Source organism: Vanessa cardui, chromosome Z, assembly GCF_905220365.1.
Source record: "Vanessa cardui chromosome Z, ilVanCard2.1, whole genome shotgun sequence".
Classification (NCBI taxonomy): domain Eukaryota; kingdom Metazoa; phylum Arthropoda; class Insecta; order Lepidoptera; family Nymphalidae; genus Vanessa; species Vanessa cardui.
In genome coordinates this window covers 8,256,451-8,281,044 of record NC_061154.1, presented here as the reverse complement: position 1 = coordinate 8,281,044, position 24,594 = coordinate 8,256,451, and the positions used below count along the sequence as shown (strand labels likewise).

The 24,594-nt window shown below is 31.4% G+C and overlaps 4 protein-coding genes across 6 annotated transcripts; 2 read left to right on the top strand and 2 right to left on the bottom strand.

Annotated features, from left to right (window-relative positions):
* Positions 1–3,239: 3,239 nt before the first annotated feature.
* LOC124543295 (solute carrier family 35 member C2) lies at positions 3,240–8,979 on the bottom strand. Its single transcript, XM_047121464.1, has 5 exons — positions 8,586–8,979; positions 7,965–8,252; positions 5,637–5,889; positions 4,685–4,851; positions 3,240–3,807 (listed from the first exon to the last, which is right to left on the bottom strand). Exons 1-5 carry the CDS (start codon positions 8,769–8,771, stop codon positions 3,490–3,492), a joined length of 1,212 nt encoding a protein of 403 aa, XP_046977420.1. The 5' UTR covers positions 8,772–8,979; the 3' UTR covers positions 3,240–3,489.
* Positions 8,980–9,439: 460 nt separating this feature from the next.
* LOC124543233 lies at positions 9,440–11,420 on the top strand. Its single transcript, XM_047121373.1, has one exon. The coding sequence runs from the start codon at positions 9,564–9,566 to the stop codon at positions 10,323–10,325; it is 762 nt and encodes a 253-aa protein (XP_046977329.1). The 5' UTR covers positions 9,440–9,563; the 3' UTR covers positions 10,326–11,420.
* Positions 11,421–11,861: 441 nt separating this feature from the next.
* On the bottom strand, positions 11,862–22,579 carry LOC124543111 (pyruvate dehydrogenase phosphatase regulatory subunit, mitochondrial). 3 transcript variants are annotated; one of them, XM_047121163.1, is made up of 16 exons: positions 22,227–22,579; positions 19,869–20,081; positions 19,596–19,759; positions 19,396–19,529; positions 19,213–19,315; positions 18,904–19,005; positions 18,646–18,818; positions 17,000–17,192; positions 16,773–16,922; positions 16,186–16,349; positions 15,956–16,104; positions 15,255–15,552; positions 14,704–14,883; positions 13,527–13,727; positions 12,850–12,956; positions 11,862–12,240 (listed from the first exon to the last, which is right to left on the bottom strand). In XM_047121163.1, the coding sequence occupies exons 1-16, from the start codon at positions 22,472–22,474 to the stop codon at positions 12,108–12,110; spliced, it is 2,712 nt and encodes a 903-aa protein (XP_046977119.1). In that variant the 5' UTR covers positions 22,475–22,579; the 3' UTR covers positions 11,862–12,107. The 3 variants fall into 3 exon arrangements, with proteins under 3 accessions (XP_046977119.1, XP_046977120.1, XP_046977122.1); XM_047121164.1 differs by lacking the exon at positions 22,227–22,579 and adding an exon at positions 20,357–20,464; XM_047121166.1 differs by lacking the exon at positions 22,227–22,579 and having other exon boundaries at positions 19,596–19,763.
* Positions 22,580–22,821: 242 nt separating this feature from the next.
* Positions 22,822–23,912, top strand: LOC124543354 (enkurin). The gene is made up of 4 exons (XM_047121554.1): positions 22,822–22,952; positions 23,051–23,341; positions 23,422–23,638; positions 23,715–23,912. The coding sequence occupies exons 1-4, from the start codon at positions 22,867–22,869 to the stop codon at positions 23,883–23,885; spliced, it is 765 nt and encodes a 254-aa protein (XP_046977510.1). The 5' UTR covers positions 22,822–22,866; the 3' UTR covers positions 23,886–23,912.
* The last annotated feature ends 682 nt before the right edge of the window (positions 23,913–24,594 follow it).

The following is a 24,594-nucleotide window of genomic DNA, read 5'->3' as shown; positions in this document are numbered from 1 at the left end:
AAAAATATATTTATGCTATGAAGTAACTAAAATTTTCATTACGAAAAATACAATTACCGAAACTCCATATTACAATATAATAAGGCATTCGACTTGACAGCTCGACAAAACTTAGATGTCGGCAAATTCAATAAAACCGATTACTGCCGATTTATACGACCAATGGAAATAGCTCCCTAGCGCGCCATTCGACGCTATTCGTCGCTATAGATTCTCGCATCAGTTGAACCCGAGAAAGCAAGTGCATGTAAATCGACGTGTCAATTTGACGAATATATTAGGGCATATGATATTACAAGTTATTACGTTTGTGTAAAGATCATATTTGCATAAGAAATAAATATTGATATTTTGGGATAGCGTACTTAATTCGGATGTGATCGGTTTTACGAATTCTGCCGTTGCTACATCTAAGTTGTGTCATACTACATCAATATTTAAATTTCGTTATCTTTCGTGTCTTTTTGGGTTTGTTATTACATATTTCAACCAAAGTATGTTTCGACGTAGTAAAATATAGTTTTATATAATATATACTTATATCTACACAATGTTTATAAAATGCTATATATTAGTATGGATACATATATATATATATTTCTGTTATTGCTTTCATTCATGCTTATACAGGGTAGGTCATTTTACAAAAATATTTATATCATATAAATTAGTCAGAAAATACTAATCTGTTTCATTCGTCATCGATATCGCGTCGCGTCTAATTTTCGTCTCAATCCAATTTGTACAACACGAAAACTTATACTGGAAAACTGTCACAGTTAAACATAATTTAATTATAAGTTAACCATAAGTATTCAACGTACTTCTTAATTACGGGAATTGTCATCATATTAGGTTTAGTACTGCTCAAAAACAATAAAAAGAAACTGGAATATAACTACATTCAAAATACGTAAAAAAAGATAGTTAAGGTGTTCTTAATTTAAACACTGTTTGGCTGTTTACGTTTTGTACGAATTGGTTTGAAAAAAGAATTAGAATACAAAATGGCGTTCGACACGTCATTGGAGATCAATATAAGACATCAACAAATTAAAGTTAAAAGGTTTTTAAGCTAGTGCTACAATTACGATGAAGGAAAAGTGGAAGTCAGATAAGATATAGTTGTTGAAGCCTTAAGATTAGTATAGTATTACAGATTAAAAATATACAACGGGGGCGAGTGACGTGAAAATGGCGATGTTCCGTACCCAATGTTAATTATATTACCTTATTAAAATTTGGTATTGCACTTCTACATACACAAACACTACATACAAAAATTATTATTTATCAAAATTCGTATAAAAATACATATCTTACAGTTTGTCGTTGCTAGTTGTAAATATTACGCTTAATAATTGCATCAAATTGATATAACTATCCAATATATTAAACCACAAGTTACAGATGAAGAAACACAATTTTATTATAATAATGTTGATTCATATATGTGTATATAAACACATGTATTAGGTGATCGATATGATAATAAAAAAAAAAAACAAAAAGCAGTAGTCTCATTGACCTCCTATATTAGTTGAATTGTTAATTTAATCGGCAATTTGATAGTGACACGTCAAATATGTCAAATACTTAAGAAAAACAGTGTATCGCACAGATATATGTATATAAAAAAAGTCATAATAATAATAGTCATTCGGTACGGAACCATAAAATGTGCAGTGCAATTTTTTTATAATTTGTCTCGAAGGGAGTATAATCATAATAGACAGTTATTCTATCTTAAGACGTTTCAACTCGTCAGAAAAAATTAAAGAAAAAGCATGATCAAATCACAACCGAAACAAAAAATATTTGTCATACAAAAAAAAAATGTCATAAAATTTTGACAGATATCAATTAGCCTAAAAAGCGGGAATATACTTAATAGTACACACAGATAAAATATAATAGATAAGTTATTAATGCGGATACAAGAAACACTCATTTAAATATTAGGTAAAATAGTAAGTAATTCGTTAAAATTGTATGGAAGTATTTAATTTTTGAGATAATACTAGTTTAAAATAAAAGGAATGTTGGAATTTCACAAAATAGGAAGACATTGGCTTAAGGGTGTAGAAATGGAAGAAGAATTACACAATGACGATGAAATTGTGATAAGCTGAGTCTCCACGAAAGATACATTTGCAAATTTTGTGTATATGATTTTTACCTTTTAAATACATGCTGTGTATAATTGCTTAATTATTTTGCTTAGTTTCTTAAAGTGTTGTACACGACTGCAAATGCTAACTTGCCAATAACTTCAATGGAAATACACTTTTACAATAAAAAATATATGTTATTGTATTGAATAATTGAAATATTGGAAATTGTTTCATAATTGATTATCATATTGCACACGTAGGTTACTTATATTAAATGCGAATAATTTTGTCTTAAATTTTATACAAATGACTTTACGTATCAAAGTTGCGATTCATATCAAAACGAGTTGCCTACTTTTAAATATTACCATTGGTCCAATAGTTTGTGCATCGTGTTATATACTTACAATTATTTATAATTAATTGTCAGTATTGGATATTTTTTTTTGTACAGATAATATATATTTTTTTCATTAATATCATAATTATTATAAAATGTACAAAAATCTAGATTGCTGGATTACGACTTTTTTTATTTTTTATTTTTATAATATCATATTATAGATTTCTTTAATTCATTACTATTTTTGTACATTTACATGTATTGCTGGCTGTCGGTGAGATTTTTTATAGCATAAATTAGATCAACTTTTACAACAATAAAAAAATTTTTAATCAACTTTTCACTAACAGAAATATATTTTGTAGATATAACACAGAACCAAATCATCTAACAGATAAATAAAGTCATTAAGTAATTTTTAAATTTGGAATGTTTGTTTTTTTTACAATCAGTGGTCACACAACAAAATTAAATATAAGGTACGAAAAAAATTATAACATAATAATAAATTTCTCTATGCTAACTTTTATAAACTGTTATAAAATAGAACACTTGCTATTAAATGCATTTCTATAACGTTTCTTGCAAAATGTTAATTTTAACATCTATTTTTGCATTGACAAATAATTGTCTGTTACAATAAAAAAAAATCATCAAACGAGCGAACTCTACGTAGACAGATAAAATAGTGCTATTTTATCTGTCGTATGTTGTGTGTAAATTTATTATCTATAATCATTTTCGTTTTTTTTTCTCTTTTGTATTTCAAAAAAAAAAAACAAAATAACGAAATCATATGTTCGGTTCACTTGTGTTGTCAATTAAAAATATAAACATCAATGCTATCCTTGTCACACGAATCACGCGTGAATTGAAAACTTTGACAAGGAATCTGTTTAAATATCATCATTTGTATAAAAATACTATGAACTGTATAAAAATACTTATTATATATCAGAGCTCGCTCGCCAACGGTGGACATTGATGTAACAATCAATCGATTAAACAGGCGACACATTTTATGAATATGTATCATTTTCCATCCCTCCTTTGCAAAACTTCGAATAGTACGACATTGGAGTCAAAATCGCTCTCCTCACTGGCAACATTCTGCCATTTGCTTTCGTCTAGTAACGGCTCGTCGTGTTCCTCCTTCGACTTTGGTTTCCTAGGTCTACCCATGTCCTCGAAATCGATCGCGCTGACGGTGCCAACCACAGACTTTATAACCAGTACCTTGTGGACGATGTGACCAATTATACCAAGCAGACACACAGCCAGGCCGACTACGTTTATGGGACTGAGCTGATCACCACTCACTTCCACAGCCAAGACTAGAATACACATTTCCTGAAATAATAAAATAAATAATTATAATTAAAATATTACTTGGTGGCACGCCTTGTGCAAGCCCGTCTGGGTAGGTCCACTCATCATTTATTCTACCGCCAAATAACAGTACTCAGTATTGTAGTGCTCCGGTTTGAAAGGTGAGTGAGCCAGTGTAACTACAGGCACAAGGGACATAACATCTTAGTTCCCAAGGTTGGTGGCACATTGACGATGTAAGGAATAGTTAATATTTCTTACAGCGTCATTGTCTATGGGTAATGGGGTCACCATTACCCATAGACAACTTACCATCAGGTGGCCCATATGCTCGTCTGCCACCCTATATAATAAAAAAAATATTTCAGTTATATTTTTGTAACCCAAACTTTCAATCTATGCCGACTTCGTACGGTTATAATAAGGGTCTACATATAAACATTTTTACCGCCTAATTATCGAGGCACAGCATAATATTAGTCACTTCTGCAATTTTTAAGTTAGTAGTATCGGTTTGGTTTATATTTCTAAGGCTTAGAATGTTACATAACTTTGATTACGCTGACTGTAACTCCTCAAGCTAGTCACTCTCGACTCAACTTTTTTTTTATTTGTCAAACAATTTTATTCTTTGTTAGGACTTTGTCATCAACAAGCGTTAGAATAATAAAAAAAAAAAACTGAAATTAAATTTTACTAATCGCAAGTAGTAGCGTTTAGACTACTCTAAACAATTTCAAAGACCAGCATTTCAAAACCATGATACATGTATTCTTAACATTTTCTATATTGATTACGGTCAAATAACGACCATTGAGCGACCACGATTACCGTAAGAAATAGCCACGAGGCCGACGCTGTATTTAAACAATACTTTTATATAATCGTAATATCATACCTTAAATATACCCGCGATAGACAAAGTGAGACTAGAAGTGTATGTGACGACTAGGAATTCACTGATTTCCATAGCGAAGGCAATCGTCGCGCCCACAGACACTTTGAGTATCGTGGGCATTAATGCTTCCGGGGAGAGTTTGAGCAATTCGTCGATACACTTAAAACCTAAAAATCATTAAATAAATATCATCACAACTTGACATTAGAAATAACCTCTTTTGTTTTTTCTTAATTAAATTTTCTGAGACTATAATCACAAGATAAGGTGAGTGTTACAAGAGTAAACTTAGCCTTCAATACGGTTTTATGACATTTGATTCTATATCATAATTTATATCACATTATTATTGCATATTATTAATATAGCAGGAGCTATTGAATTTACTTTATTATATACAATTAATTGATCAATAATAATTTGTAAAACTGTAATTAATATTATTTTATATGGCATAGCATTTAATACTGGCATGTAACACTATTTCTTATTTTAAATATTATTGAGCTGTCATTATAAAATAATTGGACTATAGCGTAGGGCAATCTAGCAAAAGATAGAGACATTGAAGCATCATTGTAAAACTATAATATTATTTTGGCCATCCCGAACTACTGAAATTACATGAGAGAGTATAGAATAAAAACTCCAGTGTCGTCTCCATAATGACTTTTTAAATCTTTAGACTAATACTATAACTTTTTATCCAGTACAAAATATAAATAGATATAAGTACAGAAAAAGTTTTTTACAACTATATATATAATATTAGTTTTAACGTATTTCATAAAGCTTGACTGAGACTATGCAACTAGGCAGATATTATAGTGACAAAACAGTGTGCAAACACAGCACTCTCTTTTCTATCAACAAACACAATTTGAATCGCAAAAGAAGATAATCCGGAAATTAAGAAACAAACAAGACTTATATAAGTATTATTATTGCCAACCTTCAAACATTATCGTGAAAGGAAGTAGCGATAAGAACATCCAGGGTTGAACGTGAAACACCATGTCAACGGGGTTGTGGAGACCAAGCTTGGACTTCTGCATAAGCAGCTGAGCGAAGGTCCACCGGAGACCGGCAGCGAACGACGCGAGCAGTAAGAAGTTGAATCCGAGAAGATTAAACTGTGTCGCCTTGTACGTGAACATTATCAGACCAACTGATATCATGAACACAATTCCCACCAGTGACCATGACTGAAATTAAAAATAATCATATTATTATTTCAATAAAAGTAACAATTTACACTAATTCTTCTATTTTGGCGTAGTTTTCAAAAGCAAAATAAACACTTTCTAACTTTGACCTTGAAATAGAAATTACTGCCCATTTTTAAATATCGTATAAATCGGTCAGCCCGTCAAAATAAATCGGTATATGTAATCTTAAGAAAAAAGTTACTGACTTTTTTTAGTTTAAATTATTTTTAGCCAAGCTAAGTAATAGTATAAGAAAAATAATAGTTGTTTGAATAAATGTTTCACACATTGGAAATATATAATAGATAACGATATGTAAATAAACTTCGAATTAATAAATGTTGCCATATGTTATTGTCATAGATATACATCATTTCACTTGTTAAGAAAAGTACTTCGCGAGCAGACTTAATGAAATTAATTAATTATTAAAACTCTTGAACAAAACAAAATTAAGGTGAAATAAAAAGTATAAAACATACATGCTTATTTCTAAAACACCATTTAGCAATAATATTAATGTAAACTGCATTGTTCGAAACAGCAAGCGCAAATCAAACATTCGCTTAGGTCTATTTTTCAGACTTAACACATAATGATTGTGCTCGCTTAGTACATAAAGTAAAAAATACATTAATTTATCGTTTATGATGACGTTTTCGCATATTGCATTATACCGAGCCCGAATCATTCGCAGCCACGTCAAATAAATATTAGATAGATTAATAAAATATACATAGGTATGTATAAAATATGTCTTTTGCATATATTTAAAGCTAACATGTAAAATAGGTATGGATTATATACATAGTAACTATAATAGTCAGTAGTATTTTAGCATGTAATCAACATTATCTCTTTGTGTTTTATGATTGTGAATTATCTGAAAATATTTTACATGTTTACAAAAACAAAGCAATATAATTTTGTTTTTACATATTTTCATATTGGAAAATGGTATTTATATTGTATTCCTTGTCATTAAATATTGTATCAGTGATAAAATCATTCAAGTAATTATATATTTATTATAGAAATTAATCAAAATAACAACATTATTTTCACATTATTTCGTTTACTTTTAATAAATTATATAGATGAATGCTAACAACATAAAATTCGCAAAGCAAAGCAGCATTCAAACAAAACATGGAAGGCCAATGCTTACAAATCTAATCTTAAGTATGTCATATTAAGAGCATCTCGCAACATTTGGAAGAAATTTCAATTAATTAAGCAACTTTATCAAAAATTTCATCAAATATAAATTCTTAAATACTCATTTTTTGTTTTTTATCAAACAAAATTTTTTATACAGAAAATTCAAACTTAAAGATTTATGTTTGTCAGTTTAGGTTGCAGAATAGGAATATTTACATTTCTAAAACAAATACTTATTATATATTTAATCAAATGGAAAGAACATTCACAGTCAAGTAGCATGTTAATGGGAAAATTTTGTATAACTTTTTATTGTTATTTCATGATTTATAAAGTGTATTGACAACACTTCTATTAAAAATATATAATAAATTTAAAAGTAAAGTCCTATCTCAGTACCACCATCATGGGGTATTTTACCAAATGAAAACAAGTTATGATTTTTTTACTACTCATTATCTATAAAAATTTAAGGGAATATAAAACTCTTCATTCGCTATTAAAAACAGTATCTTTGAAGAGAGCAAAACTTGAAAAAGCAAATGGTAAAACACTATGTATCCTTGAAATCAACAATGTAACGGCATAATGATGCAGCCAAGCAGAAAATTGATTAGCCATTAAGGTTAAAGTAATATCATGGTACCAACATTGAACACTTAGAAACAGAACATATTATTAAAAAAAAAAACATTAAAGAAATAATAAATGATTTTGTGGAACTCGAAAGGAAATCTTGCACCTCATTGGTCAATGCACATTATCAAGATGAATATTTTTTATTACATGTAAGCCTTATTCATAAACATTTTGACAACAATCAAATTGTAAAGTAATAAATACTATTTTGATAAAATACATAAAACTATAAAGAGTTAATATATTAAATATCATAGGAAAAAGTAATATACCTTTTTTTCCAGTCCTAAGAGAATAGCAAATCCAAGTATAAATATAATTGTCGTTGATTTAGTCATTGTGTAGAGAGAAATCGTTACTAGTTCCAGACCCCAATTTGAAAATCCAACATCTATACCACTAGCGAGCCCGGTAGGGCCCACGGACCTCAGGCATGTGATAAAAGACAACATCAGCTGTGGTGTTCCAGTAATCATATACAGTATCAAACGCACAAGCACTGAGAGTATCCATTTGACTACTAAATGGTACATGACCACGGTAAGTGGGAAGTGAAATTCCTGAAACAATACATTTGGAATCAATCAACATCTTTAGTTTTTATAAATCTAATAACTTTAAAAAGCGTTTTTAGTCAACAGAAATATATATATTTTTTTGTTTAATATCTATCATCTTATCTATGAATAAAAATTGTCAGCTTTAATTTGGATTACAATTATCAAAGCTATAAATTGATAACAAATAACACAGAAAACATTTAAATTTATAGTGAAATTTACTTGGTACACTAATAAAGTTACATATTGTTTTTCATAATATTCCTTATCTTTGGTTTCATTAAAAATAATACGTTGAATAATTAGTTTATCGAAATTTAATGTTTTACGAACCTTTAATAACCATCTCTGATAGAAAGTAAGCCCAATGGATAAAGAAAAATAAAGTAATATTAATCCTAGCGACAGGAGGCTTTTTTGAAAACATATATCAGACCATTTTCCTTTGGGTTTACTGGTAAACACGTCTTCGTCGGCATCAGACTTTAACGACAGCTGTTCATATTTTGCGCCTGGCATTGCGAGCGCAACGCGACTGGTCTCTCTTTAAAGAATCACTCAATAGCATAGCAACTCAATTATTTAACATATTATGTGTAAAGTTTAAATTATTCTAAACGAATTTAAAGCAAGTAAACTTATTCTTAAACACAGTGTATACTCTAAATGTCACTATCATAAATTTAATTGAAGTTTTTGTAATTTAATGTCAATTTGTCAGTCTCCAGTCTCCAGTCATCACTACTCTATACTCAACTGTCATTGTCATTGTCAAATTATCGTTTTTTTTAAAACTCTAGCAACATCGATGGCTGTTTTCCTTAACGGGATATATTAACGCTTAAAAATAGACTCCAACATGTTTTGATCCGACTGTTTAGAAGGTACAAGAAATGTAATCTTCTTCTACTGTCTTCATTCTAACTAATATTATTTTAATTCGATGCTTATTTTGTTCTAACAATGCTTAAAAATAAAACTGAGAAAAGTAAATCATGTTATATATAAACTCCTGACACAATGATTTTAGTTTTTAAACTTATTTTTATATGCGTATATTACTTTTAAAATCAAAGTTTGCATTCGAATAAACTGCTGGCTGTATGGTTAAAGATCCTTACCTGTTATGAATTGATAAAAAACAACTTAAACAACAACAAAAGACTGATGATTCTAATTTATTCTATTCTCTTTGGACGTAGTACTAGTGATTAGTGATACAATTCTCTGTGCTCTTTTTGTTATCACGATATCAATTAGTTTTAATGCATACAGTTGTTCTTAATAACAGTAAAATATATAAACATCACCATGACAGATTCGAAAGTGTATTCTTCTTTGTTTGCACTAGTAGACAGCCATTTATCCAAAACCAGTGTACAAGACAATGGAGAAGATAATGGTAATCAGACTATTAAAATTTCTCCATTCAACAATGTTCATCTTGAAAGTAGCTCAGAAACTTCGCTACCCTCGCAACCATCTCGCAGATTTCCCATATCACCTTTCGACACTCGTGAGAGCCCCATTGTAAATGTTTTAGCTCAGCAAGTAACAAACATGCTCAAAGCTAAGGAATTAAAAAAACAAAAACAAGAAAAGCTTAAGTTAGAAGAAGAATTGAAACAACTTCAAATAGAAGAAGAAAATAGCACAGTAATAGACTTAATGAAAGCTATTCAAACCCCATACAAACCTGACCTTATTTCACATAATGAAGAAACTCTTAGTAATAGCAGTTCGTGTGAATCTTTGTTTAAATTGAATTTTCAAGATTGTGATGATGATGAACCAGAAAAAACAAAAACTCCAGAGCCTTTGCTACCATGTATAACAGACATGTCATATATATTGAAACAAAAGTTCAAGAGAGACAAAGCTTCTGCCTTTGGTAGAGTTGTGACATCACGACTACGACCAGTTGCTGCACCATATTTAAGGCAAATATACCCGACAAGAATTATTAGGTTCGCTTTTAACACCCCATCACCCTGTGATATAATTAAAGAAAAATTGAGGAGGCCAACAATGTCCAGTACTTTCACCGTTAGCAATTTGGAAGACTTTCAATGAAATATAAAGCTAAATTATTTAACTTCCAAACAATTAAGCCATCGTAATATTGTATTATTATTGATAGCACATTAATGTTTAGAAGTTGAATAATTTAGCTTTAATGATAATTTCACAGTAAAATTTTTCAATATACTGTTATATTAAAACAGCCTCATGCTGATGAAGCTAAATGATGCTAGAATTATTTGTTATCAAACTGTAGTTGAAAATATTTGCATAGATTTCAAAATATGATTTAACTAGACTTTTCTTGTTACAATGTTATAATGTTAGTTATTTGCTACATTATTTAGTGTAGTCGCTAGTTTATTATGCTAAAATCCTCATGTCTGGAACCTTGATATATTCTCAGAAGCAGCCTCATGTCTCGAACTGAATACTCTGGTGCCTTAGAAAGCCGGGATAGATGTTGCCGTCCCATCAAATTAAGAGAGAGCACTTGTATTTGTGCACTATAATATGTCCTGGTTAGTTTGTGTTGTGGGAATGGCCGTAGTGAAATCAGTCAGAACAAATCATCATGATAGTTATTATTATTTATAAATTATTAGTGTAGTGATGTGATTTATGTAGGAACTGTTTATTGTACCAAGTAGCCCTGAATTTTATTATTAAACTTCAAGTATCTTTATACAAGGTAAGTATTAAGATCTATACAACGAATTAATATCTTATATTAGATGATAATATAAAATATTATACTGCTCATTTTGGACATCAAACGACTTACTGATTTATTTGCAGTTTTGTAAAATGGATAAACTGCATACTTGTTTTATCAGCATTCATAGTGATACCTAAAATAACATTTATACTTGTGTCTGTGAACAAGTAGAACTTTATTTAGGATAAATATTATACAATAACAAGTAGTGTAAGTTTTATGGAATGACTCAAATTTAATTGTAAAAATACTTTAATTTTATTGCCTATTAAAAATATATTGATTATAATTTTTACATAAGGTTAATATTTTTAATTGATTTATTTTTTCTAAATTATATATTGTGGTTTATTTTAGTACCTGGTGTTTGTAAATAATACATTTAATTGGATTGTAAATAAAAAAAAATATTTCTTTTAAATTATAATCATCTGTAAGTTTTATTTCTTATGCATGCCATGTAATGATTAACTACAATGTAATGATTGCTACAATTTAATTAAAGAAATGAGGATTATGAGAAGGTAAAGATATTAAATTGTTAGGACGACTCCAAATTGAATCAATAAATGTTATAATATGTCAGCTTATTTCAAAATCACTGAAGATATGATGGTCTCTAATTAAGCAATTTATACTTATTTATAACTAAATCAAGGGAAAAATGAAGAATTAAGGATCAAAGTAGGTCATGTTAACATGAATAATATTCTTTCGATTTTTCTATCCGAAATTGTGAAGACAAAAATAATTATTTAAACTTTCTACTTTACCTTTATAAGTGAAAATGAATGAAACATTTAAATATTAATGTTAGATAATGTGGGAATTTTTTCATTAATAGGTAATTTAAAATACAAAATAAACAATAAGCCGGTAACAAAACTAGTTTTATTGCTGTTTAGAATACATTTTTTTATTTATAGCTATTATTGTATACGCAATTTGAACATGATTTGAAGTATATGCAACCTAACTATAACTATAATACTTCTAATTCACAACATTTAACTTCTGCTCTATATTTCTTATATCAGTAAGGAGATTTTTGTTATATATACATAACAATACAATGTTCAATCAATAAATAAAAAATGTTCGGTTTACTTAGAAAGTTATGGTTGATAATGTCTTCCGAGGAACTGATTAGATTCATGCAGTTTCCTAGTCGCTTGGTAAACGTCCCGTTCCTTGTCTGGATACTTTGTGGGTAAGTTAGGAGAATGAAGATTGACTTTTGCAGCATACCTAAACAATGTGTTTTTTATTGAATAAATAACATCACTACCAATTATGTTCTTGTAAACAGATATGTTATTAACGCGCAAAAAGTGAAGACTAGAAAACGTCCTAATTGGGACGTTTGCCTTTAGTCGTTTTCATCATAATTATGCCAGTAATACGTTATAATACATCATAATTATGTAGTAATACGTTTTACGTAATTAAAACATCTAGTTATCCTTTTTACTTATTGTTTTTATCAAGCTATCATTTTTACTTGTAACGAAATGTAAAATAAACGGTACTCGGCGCGGCACACTTTTTTCTGTTGTTTAGTATGGGTATAACATATCTGTTTATTTCATTGATTACTACACACAATTTTAATTGAAAACTGAGTAAAACGACAGGGATTTTATGAAAAGCCATCCATATACTTATCTTACAAAAAATATATATATCAACGTCTTTAACAAAAGTTTTGAATAATAAAAGTCTTTTCAAATGAAAGGAAGCGGCTCATATTGTACAACGCGTATTACGTTAACAATAGTTCAATTAGTGCTTGTTATAAAACGTTTTCCTTCAACCTTGTCGTATCAAAGCTTTTGTTCATATAATTATGTTTATTACCGTATTCCAGCGATGTCAATTTCATAATGACCACTTAATACGTAGTCATTAGTCACTTTTTGCGGTACACCATTCTCATCCAGATTCTGAACGAAACCGAGGCACACCTAAAAAAAATATTGGTATTTAAATTTAGTAACAGAATTTTCAATAGTTTAATGAAACGATCGACAACAACATTAGCCTGTAATTTTCCCAAAGCTGGGCTAAGGTAGGAGACCCTTTGAGGAGAAGGTTTGGAACATATTCCATTACGCTGTTCCAATGCGGATTGGTGGAATACCCATTTAGCAGAATTTCTATGAAATTAGACACATGGAAGTTTCCTCTCGATGTTACCTTTTACCACCGAGCACGAGATTAATTATAAGCACAAATTAAGCAACATCACCAGACAAAATAACACTAATTATTATAAAATATTGACAAAAAAGTAACATTAAATAAGCAGAATTTAGACATCCAAAAACCTTTACACGAAACGAACTCTCAAAAGAAATAGCCCTTGTGTGTTGATTACTGTGTGACCGGCATTAAGCAAATAGTTTCTTAGTACTTGTATCTCTTATTTCTAGCCGTAAAAGCTAGCTCGAAATTCCACTAATGGAATCGACTATAGGCAGAGTATAGAGTTTAGTTTTGCTTTACATTAAAAAAGTTTTTATTTGTATATTTACCTGTTTTTTAAACGTAAATCCATAACTTGTGGTGGTTGTTTGTCCGCAGTAGTTACCATCTCGGTAAATTGGCTCGCCGCCCCACGACCAAAGGTCTAACTCATGGTCATGGTCAGTCAACAGGAGTTGTACGTACTGTCTCCGAATGCCTTCCTCACGTTGACGGAGCAAAGCATCGCGACCAATGAACGGAATATCTTTCTAATGAAATATAAATCAAAATTAGAAATAATCAAATGTTCGATCGAAATCCTAGTGAGTTTTATTACACGGGCTTATTCGATTGTCAACGGTCTGGAGGCCCCCGGGCCACAAAGCAGTGGGGGCCCTAGACAAACAGAAGCGTGAACAACCTAATAATTATTTTATCATGAATTAATTACTTTTTTATTTCAATGAGTAAGCTATGATTTATTTACTTGTATCGGTAACTTTTAAAATATTAAATAATAACATTATTATAATTTGACTATATCTCGTATTTGTTAACTTGCTGAAAACTGTGGCCACCACTAATGTGGAGGGCCCAGGGCAGTTGCCCCGGTTGCCCTCCCCTAAATACGGCCCTGCCCTATGATACTAAATATACTATAGAATTTGTTTATTTACGACATCACATTAGAAACTTCTAAAAGTAACAATGTTTCTTTGCTAATATAGCATATCCATGTACATGTATTACGGACATATATACATAAACCTTCCTCTCGAATCACTATCCATTAAAAAAAACCGCATCAAAATCCGTTGCGTAATTTTAAATATCTAAGCATACATGGAGCAGACACCGATAAGGGCCTTTTCATACTATGTAATGATTAGCAGTAAATTATAGTACGACACAACTTAGATGTCGCATCGGCAAAATTCGTAAAAAAGATCACATCCGAATTGAGTACGCTATACCAAATTATCAATATTTATTTCTCATGCGAATATGATCTTTGCATAAACGTAATAAATTGTAATATCATATGACCTAATATATTCGTCAATTTGACGGGTGGATTTACATGCACTTGCTTTCTCTGACGCGTGAATCCATAGCGACGAATAGCGTCGAATGGCGCGATAGGGAGCTATTTGTATTGGTTGTGTAAATCGGCAGTAATCGGTTTTAATTTCATTCCATTTCATTTTCCGATGCTACATCTAATTTGTGTCCTACTATACTTACGTCAAATTTGACACGCCAAGTGCGACCACATTCGAGCGGCGTGGTCATGGTATCGAGATCTTGACCCCAGAAAGCGAAGAACTTTTCGACTCGAAGCGATCGTGTCGCGTAGTATCCTACATGACTTATGCCGTACTTTTCTCCGACCGTTATTAGTCGATTGTATACATGTAGTGCGAACTGTAAAACGATAATAATAACTAAAACAATATATCAACAACAGCCTGTAAATTCCCAGTGCTGGGCTAAAGGCCTCCTCTCCGCTTGAGAAGGTTTGGAACATATTCCACCACGCTGTTCCAATGCGGGTTGGTGGAATACACATGTGGCAGAACTTCTATGAAATTTGTCACATGCAGGTTTCCTCACGATGTTTTCCTTCACCGCTGAGTACGAGATGAATTATAAAGATAAATTAAGCACATGAATCAGCGGTGCCTGCCTGGGTTTGAACCCGCAATCAACGGTTAAGATGCACGCGTTCTAACCACTGGGCCATCTCAAATCTTGTAAATAAATAAATTGTCATCAATTCGAAATTATTCACTCACTTCGTTTGGTATATATAAAACATAGCCCAGTTCACCAGTGTGAGTCAAATTCATCGCACGGATCCCATTAGCCAACCCAACGTCCAACTCCTTAAACGTAAAGAATGGAAAGTTGGATGGGGATAAGTCTGTATCCGTGAGCTCGGACAGGAGACTTCGCGTAAACGGTCCCAAAATACAAATGGCCGTGTACATCGATGTGACGTCAGACAGCGTAACTGCTCCGTTTCGTGGTAAATGGCGCTTTAACCAGACCTTGCATCGAGTCTGTTGTATAGTTGGTGCTATCATCATATAACTGGAAATAAATTATTATATTCATTTACACAACATTTACTAACGTTATGCCTTAAAATAATAACTGATTTTGCCACCAGGCAATGCCTCCTGTCACCAATGGAGGCAATTGGGTGAGGTGTTAAATAATACTAATTACCAACCCCCACCTCACTGTTTGGGGGAGGGGAAATACCTGTCTTTCTGCGCTGTCCATTTCTGTATCCATGACAACATGTATGCAAACATTTGTGATGAATTGAGTAGTTAAGACATTTATTAGATTAGTAAGGGTTATATAAAACGAATCGTCACCCTAGACAGATGTAAGACATTAAAAAGAAGCCTATATCGTTCCTAATAAAATTATAATACCTACATGACAGTTAATGATTATTTTGGTGTTTTATTTCGAACATACTTACTGGTTCTCCGTAATACGCGCAAGACTACAATCATTTTCATAACCGCCTCGCTCGTTTTGCATTCCAGTGTGAATGATGCTACCGATTGGAACGTCCACGTTATTGGAGCATAAGTACTGTAGTAAGTCGACGACTTCATTGCCCTGTGACTAAAACGAATAAGCAATACGTGAAATTAATCGAAATCCTTTGACTGAATTTGAAGTTATTCCAAAATTTAATGTCTTTACCTGGAGGTCGATTTTTGTAAAAGACGAGTAGTCCGCAAGTCCAACCGCTTCTCTGCAAGCCCAATATTCCCTTTGAACTGTGTCGAACCAATGTGGTTTACCAAACGTTTTCGTATGAGCTATCTTGAATGGCTGTGGGTTGTCGGGGGTCGCTGTGCTTTTATCTATAAAACGTTACGTGGGGATTAATAACATAATATAATAATGTATAGCAAGATACAACTTAGATGTAGCGTCGGCAAAATTCGTAAAACCGATCACATCTGAATTGAGTGCGCTCTCCCAAATTATCAATATTTATTTCTCATGCGAATATGATCTTTGCACAAACGTAATAACTTGTAATATCATATGACCTAATATATTCGTCAATTTGACGCGTCGATTTACATGCACTTGCTTTCTCTGACGCGAGAATCTATAGCGACGAATAGCGTCGAATGGCGCGATAGGGAGCTATTTCTATTGGTTGTGTAAATCGGCAGTAATCGGTTTTATTTTCATTCCATTGCATTTTCCGATGCTACATCAAATTTGTGTCGTACTATACAAGTATCGCATTGTGATTTAGAAGTGAATTAACTGACCAATAGTTTCGAACCAAGTAGGTCTCTCGTAGCCCATAACCTGCCCGAAGACTGCGCCCTTGTCCCGTAAGGTCGGATATATCGGCGACAACCTTAGATTACGTCCCATTTCAAACTCGTAGAATGGATAAGGCAGGCCGTAGTGAACTCCTACCGTATAAAACAGATAAGTTGCTGTAACTGTATTCGGATATAAGAACATAAGATCACGATGGCTTTTTTCTCACCGGGCACTTCTTTCATCCTGTCCCTTAAGAAACGTTTGTTATTATGAAGGCCAAGGAATCGATTGATATCGAGCTCGTACATATCGTATTTCGTGTATCCGTCGACGATTTCATCAACCGTGGCCTCCGCAACGCCCCCTGCTGCCGATATACCGACCGTCTTCATTCCAGCGGCGACGTGGTAGTTGAACATCTATTTTATTTGCACAAAAAAAACCGTATCTTTATATGAAAGCATGTTAATCAATTAATTAGTAACATGCGCACAGACTGGTCTAAACATAAGACCAGTCATGAAACAGTAAGAATATAAGAACGCAAAATAAACAAAATAAAAATCAAAAATTTTCATTAAAGGTTATACACATTGAAAGATAAGTTTCTTGAAATTCGAAAAGATATAGATACATTTAGGTTCTTAAGTTCTTATATCCAGATGTCTGTTATTGACGACAGCCGAAAAAACCTCCAAGAAATGGTTACCTACGTAATGATTTCTTGGAGGTCTTTTCAGTTGTCACCAAATTGTTAGTCATTCAACGATTTCCTTTTGGTTCCAGCTGTCAGCGCTCCTGTCTGCCTGTCTTAACGAATGATAGTATCCATAAAGTAGTTACCATTGTTTGAGTCAATTGGTTATATTTTATCATACTATTGTTCGTAAGATTGAGACAAGCACCAACTCCATAAATAAATAAACCAAATCTAGGAAACACGATTAGCCTCTTCAAAACAAGTTGGAAAAATATTTACTATTTTGAAGCATTTTCTCTGTCTCTCTTAATTAGTATTTAAAAGAGAGAGAAAATACTTCAATGAAACTCTACACCAGAACTACTAAATTAAATACTATAGCTACTAATGAAATACTTTGTTTGTGTACAAAATATAACACAGAGTAGGGTGATGAAAGAATTTTATACAAGCCAAAATTGCTAAATACATATTATCAATATTATTATTGAAAAAAAAAATAGTTTCACAGACAAGAAAATGGGGTCGAACTAAACTGATTATTTTTTTAAGTACCTATTACACATGAGAAAGAAAGTAAATAAAAAGATAGAAAAATCTAGACAAGAAATATTATTGCTAACATTTTCGATGGCGTTGAGCTGTAGTCGATGGGTGTCCCCTCGAAACGTTCGATGATACGAATTTAGCCATGCTGTAAATGATTTGCATTTGTTACCGCTATTTTCGCAACATCCAACGTATCGCCAGAACGAAAACAATCTTCGTACCTGCCATCTTCTTGCTCTATATACCTATATTCATTAACTTACATAACATATTTCATTGCCATAGGGTAAAAAAACACAAATACGATTCATAAATGGAATTCCATTCCATCTTAATATATATAAAAAAAAAGTTTTTAACATGGTTATTTTTATTACTAAAGTTATTAATTTCGGGATATTTACCATGTTCTTTATTCTTATTCGGTGGAGCTCGATATTTTGACATTATCTAGAAATGTCATGTTCACGAGACATCTCGTAATAAAATATAAAATCGTGAAAAAACCATGATAAATATCCCGAAATTAATAACTTTAGTAAGAATAATAAAATTAAAATAAAAAACAATTTTATGGTAGCTAAAGATGTTCTTAAACACCAACCAGTGTCTCGAATACGCACCTCTGGTGTTTCCCCCACAATCCATTTGCAATCCGGTGAGAACGCTTCGAGACCGTTACACAGTTTGTGCAAAACGGCTTGACTGAGACTCGGTACCCTTTTAATTATTTCCTGGAGCAAAACGTGAAAGTGGTCCCAATCCTCCGGAACGCATCTCTGTTCTGCATTTCTTACTGAAAACAAAAACAATCGTTGTAATTACATTACAAAAAATTCGCAACATTTTGGGTAATTTTAATCGTGATAAATGTATTTTACTTTCTTCCTCATATACGGGTTTTGCAATTGGCTCGAACCCACCAGCTAATATACAGCCATCCCTTTCGCGTAAATATATATAACCGTCTGGATCTCGAACGACTGAAAAAAAAAAACAAATATAAAAATTTTCAAAGCAAAATTTATGAAATGTCGTTTTAAGTATTTGACAAAAGAATAGTCATGAAAATTGTAATCACGAGAGTTAGTGTGACTTGATTCGTAGTTCGAAGAGAACTGTTCAACGAATGCAGTAATAAAGCGAGGAATTACTCGTAAATAAGACGTTCAATTCATATAATTGCCTACCTGGAGTCATCGGATCTAAATTATCAATGCGCTTAGTGTGAAGGTAATAATGTTCACAGGGTAATAATGGTACTTTAACTTTAGGCTTTGCTAGTTGCCCGATCTGGAAAAAAGTCTGTTATTACTCATTTGTTCTATTACATAACTAACAAAAATTAGTAAAAATATATAACTTTAGCATACCTGCCTTGCCCAAAACCCTGCGCAATTAACAAAATATTGACATTCAATGGAGCCGTGTGTCGTATCTATACCTGATACTTTTCCATCTTTTGAATGCACAGCGGTTATAGCGCAATCTTCCATAACACCTACGCCTAAACGTATAATAATATTAAAATCTGATCTGTCCTCATCATTAAAAATTTCAATAGAGCACTTACCGTTTGCTACTGCTTCTCTCATCAAAGACATACAAAAGAGATGCGTATCTCCTACTCCATCTCCAGGAATCCACAGACCTCCAAGCACATCATCGACATTAAGCATAGGCCATATCTCCTGACATCTTTTCGGACTAACGAGCTCACATTCTATCCCCCAGGATCTGTCTGATAATAAAATAGGTCTCAATTTATAAGCTCCAATAAATTCCATACAAAATGAATAATTTGCATATTTTGTACATGGTTTATATATTGAATGAAATATCATACACTGATTGACTTTTCATTCTTCTATATACGGTCATTCTATCTCTCGTTCTAGCTAGGAGGAGTGATCCACATTGCTTCCAACCAGTAGGTCTGCCACGAGATTCTAAATCTTTTAAAAGTTGTATCGAAGATTGTGCGATTTTCACTTGTGCGAGAGAAGGTTTAAATGCACCAACCAGGCCTGAAGAGTACCACCGACTGCCTGTACCAACTCTGATGAAAAAAAAACACGTTACATACTGATATATCCGTATGCTTTTATATGTAAAATAAGCGTGAATTATTTACAAGACAAGATATTAAGTGCACTGTAACGTATTTCCATTTGAACCACTGCTTTCATTCATTACTTTATAGTATAATAGTCAAATAAATTATCTTAAATAATAATTGATTACGAAAGCATGCTGGGGAAAAGGGTTATATGTCATTATGTGCTTTGAGGTGTGCTTTATAGTGACGTAGCTACTCGAATCTAATATACATACATGTTCGATGTAAACTCTTGTGAAACAGCCGACAAGTTGGCGAATGACATATCGATTGGTTTTTAATGCATAATGGCTTTAACATCACGTTGAGCTTCTAGGATAAAAAAGACATAGATATAATATAAAAATATGTACTGTTTGGACGTTATAAAACATTGGCGATTAGTCAATAAACAGTGCCTGTTGACTTGAAATTTAAATAATTTTGGCGGAATGATAGCTTATATTTTCGTAATAATAAATTGACTATACAACACTAATTTCCATTTCGTACATTGTTGTTATCGTTCTAAGGAGTATTTAATACTGGTTCTTATTTTGAATTATTTTCCGAAAGAAATTATTAAATAAATTTGAATAATCATGTATACGTAGACCATGTCTGTAACTGTTCCAAACATCAGGAGCGCATTGCAAAGTGCATTGTAAATGCCGCGCCCACACCAGACTCGGCTTTTCTCGTCGTAAGGATCGATTCAGAAACAATGTATTTTCCAATTGCGATGCGCAATTGCAACGATATGAAAAATATATAGTCAAGTGCTGACCGATTTTTCGTTCCCGTATGAAGCCAATGACAAATGGTCTGCGCTTATAAGTGCGCCAATTGGACAATGTTTGTTTCGGCAATGTCACTTTCGAAACAAAGAAAAAGCGAAATTAATTTGCGTCTTTATTAATTTTCATCCAATTTATTAACAAGTTATTTGCATTGATGTAACTTGTTTTTCTTAAACTTGTTGTCTACTAATGTATATATTAAGTATATGTTATGATTGTAAGGCAATTTCTAGAAACCTAATTAAGACATTTAAATTAGACTTTATAAAATATTTGAAACATATTCACTGATTTAATGGTTTCCTTATATATCTCATAATTTTAAGACATACATGAACAAAGACAAGATAAGTTCATACCATGGTAAATCAATAATCTAAACAACAAGAATTAAAATGACATTGCCATTGTTGCCATATTACAAAACCAAGTTGTCATTTATGCAATTCAACCGAAATGACTTAAAAACAAACCATAATATGATCAATTGATCTAATATTAAAAACATGTTCATGTCTGATAAATTAAATTAATTATATTTGTTAATTGAGCTAAAGAGAAAAAATATAGTAATTGAATTTAGTAAATTATGATTGAGTTAATGATGACTAGCTCTTGACAGTAACTTCTTGACGGCATTTATGTTGATAGTGATTATATTTAATTGTGTCAGCATTGTTAGCAAGAAAAGAACCTGAGACTTATTTTTCAACATTGTTTATAAGCTTGCTAAATGCATGTTTCTCATGATAATAATTGGCCAATGAAATGTGGTTTTCTTCAAACAAGCATATTGTGAATTTATCATATAAAATTATATTATATGAAACAACTATTAGTAATTTATAAATGTGTAGCAGAGGCACTACTTCTAGTGTATCCATTATATTACTGTATAGAAATTCCAGATGAAATAACGCATATAAGAATTAGTAGAAATAATAGTTCAGTTAAATGTGTGCTTGTGATTTATCAGCTAATGTTTTAAATTTGTTTTGTTATTTATTATATAAGCATAGAAAAAATCTGTTACTATACCTTAAATATTATTACAAAATTACTTTGATTTTCGCTTTATGCTAGTATGTTAATAAAAAAAATATTAAGCATTAAGAATTCATGACTATTGACATACCAATAAGTATTGAATATATTAAAGTATATTAATGAAATATTAACTTAAAAAAACAATGGTTGCAACAAATGCTTCATATGGAAAAAATCAATAACTTGAGAAAATTTAAGAAAAAGTAAATTACATAATGTGAAATCAATATATGAAGGAGTTGTTGATATTTATACTTACTTTTCCTTTTCTATGACTACAGTTTGAGCTCCCCATCCGCGCTTGGATAGATGATAAGCCACAGCGGCTCCCATCACACCCCCGCCACATATTACTACCTTTGCATTAGTCGGCAACGACAACAAACAACCATCTAATCTTTCTTCATGATCGAGATTATCAAGGCTTGATAATGTCCGCGACCCGGCTCCTATGCACTTGAATGCACCATATCGTTGGACGCCATTTCTGACTCGCCTTACGAACATAGTTGGCTACTGCGCACATACGCAATTGCACTGCAAAGCTAATACATCAATAATTTGTAATATCTAAAAATATTTAGTGCAACAGCTACGACATCTGTTTGACGTATCCTGACGTTTGGAAATATGTTGCCATTTCTAATATTTTTCGAAAATTGACATTCGTTTAGATACAGCCTTAATTATTTAAGTTTTTGCAATGTTGTTTATTCTTAAATAATAATTCATATTTATAATATTGAATAATTTCTTGTGTTCAAGAAAATTGGTAAGACATTTAATGACAATCATAAAAAAAATATATAACAATTAATAAAATTGTTTCCATAACAACAGGTTGTTAAATTTAGACATTTTATAATTCGGAAACATTTTATTATCAATTTGTTTTAATAATGTCTATAGTGGAAATTGTAGATCACGATGAAGTTATTTATAGAATATTAGATAAACCTCCACCAGAACCACCAAAAACTCCTAGGTACTTACAAGTTAGTTGTATATAAATTATTATACTAGTGATACTTTTAAAACAAACAAGATTACTTAAATACTAAAATTAATATTTTTTTCATTTAGATATGAATCCGAATTGGAAAAACAATTGAAAGAATTAAAAATACCAAAGCTTCAGAAAACATTTGGTTACGCAGAAACACCACTAAAACCCCCTGACCAATTTTTAAAAAAGGGAGAAGGTATTGGTCAACCAATTAAGAAATCTGATCACAAATGTTACGTGTCTGGAAAACTTCCACCTGTTCCGAGGCGCACTGCTTCTGCTAAAAAAGTTGAAAAACCTAAAATTAATTTCAAAGTTGTAAACATTAAAAAAGCTATAAAAACAAAACCTAAGCCTGTAGAACCAAGGTAGGTTCTTGTGTTTATTTTTCTAACAATTTATAATTCTCATTCATTTCTTGTACGTTTTAAAAAAATACTTTTTATAGATTAGTAGACACCAGAGATGGGCATACAAAAAAAATAAAAGGATCTGGAGAAATTCCTGAATACTGCTTAAGAAAAGATTTTGGACAAATGCCAGCATACTTAGTAAACAGGAATAGACGAATTCAAAAGAAAATTGACAAAATTAAATACGCCGACGAACACAAAGAAAGCTTGTGCAAACTGATTAGTGAACAGGAGAGACAAGCCTTACTTAAAGTAAGTTTTTATAATATTTAAAACAAGTAAAGTAATTGAAAAAATTGTAATTACGTAACTATTTATTTTCTTTTAGGACTTAAAATATAACTGGCAGCTTTTGCAAAAAGACTTTCTTCAGCTACCGATGCTGACAGATACCATTCCAAAAATTCTAAGAAAAACAAAAATGGAACAGGAATTACGTCAGCTCGAAAAAGACATAGCATTAATAGAATCAAATCCTTACATTTATATTTATGAGTGAAATACGATTTGAGGACGAAAAAAACAAAACACATCATCGATTTCTTTAAATCGTATTTTTTTTTAATAAATTATTGAAACGAAATAACTTTGGTTTCATTATCTCTTTCTGTTAATGTAGTAAGTATTTATAAAATAATAACATCAACCAAATGTACATTTATAAGTTACAGATAATAATAAATTGAATTAGGTTGTTTAGTTCGAAATTCAAATTGGTAAATTGTATTAGATTGACGATGACATCAATCTAATGTAATTTGTCTAATTTCTAATATGGTTCTAATTTATTATGCTTTCTTACAAAGAAAACAATGTTTTATATTAATTTACAAAATGATTGGCTAGGAGTACACCCTTTGAGTCTGAAGCCAAGTTGTAGGTAGGATGGGGATACATTTGAAAATAAAACAATCTGACAATGTCTTAAACCAACAATATTTATTAAGAAAAAAAAATCACAAAATATGCATTGTTGAGCTACTTAGGTATCCTAATTGACTAGATTGAATTATAAACTACTACAGAGTACAGTGGATCAATTCTACTAACTTACAACGGTAACGTTACGTTCCTGATTCTATTCCAATCAAACGTCCATTATTCCTCACAAAAGTTAATCTCAGTTTAATCTTAACTGAGGAATAATTCTACTTATTTATATCGTTCCGATTACATTCCGTTCCATCTTAGACGGGACCGATTACGTT

Bases quoted from the DNA above. Each gene is read 5' to 3' on its own strand.
- LOC124543295 (XM_047121464.1), bottom strand. From the start codon at position 8,771: ATGCCAGGCGCAAAATATGAACAGCTGTCGTTAAAGTCTGATGCCGAC. The intron at 5,890-7,964 runs GTATATTACTTT...TTTTAATTTCAG, and splicing joins TCTTAGGACTGGAAAAAAAG to TCATGGTCACTGGTGGGAAT. The intron at 4,852-5,636 runs GTTGGCAATAAT...AATGATTTTTAG, and splicing joins TTTCACGATAATGTTTGAAG to GTTTTAAGTGTATCGACGAA.
- LOC124543233 (XM_047121373.1), top strand. From the start codon at position 9,564: ATGACAGATTCGAAAGTGTATTCTTCTTTGTTTGCACTAGTAGACAGC.
- LOC124543111 (XM_047121163.1), bottom strand. From the start codon at position 22,474: ATGTTCGTAAGGCGAGTCAGAAATGGCGTCCAACGATATGGTGCATTC. The intron at 16,923-16,999 runs GTGAGAAAAAAG...TTTATACGGTAG, and splicing joins CAGGATGAAAGAAGTGCCCG to GAGTTCACTACGGCCTGCCT. The intron at 16,350-16,772 runs GTCAGTTAATTC...AACGTTTTATAG, and splicing joins TACTTGGTTCGAAACTATTG to ATAAAAGCACAGCGACCCCC.
- LOC124543354 (XM_047121554.1), top strand. From the start codon at position 22,867: ATGTCTATAGTGGAAATTGTAGATCACGATGAAGTTATTTATAGAATA. The intron at 22,953-23,050 runs GTACTTACAAGT...TTTTTCATTTAG, and splicing joins GAACCACCAAAAACTCCTAG to ATATGAATCCGAATTGGAAA. The intron at 23,639-23,714 runs GTAAGTTTTTAT...ATTTTCTTTTAG, and splicing joins AGAGACAAGCCTTACTTAAA to GACTTAAAATATAACTGGCA.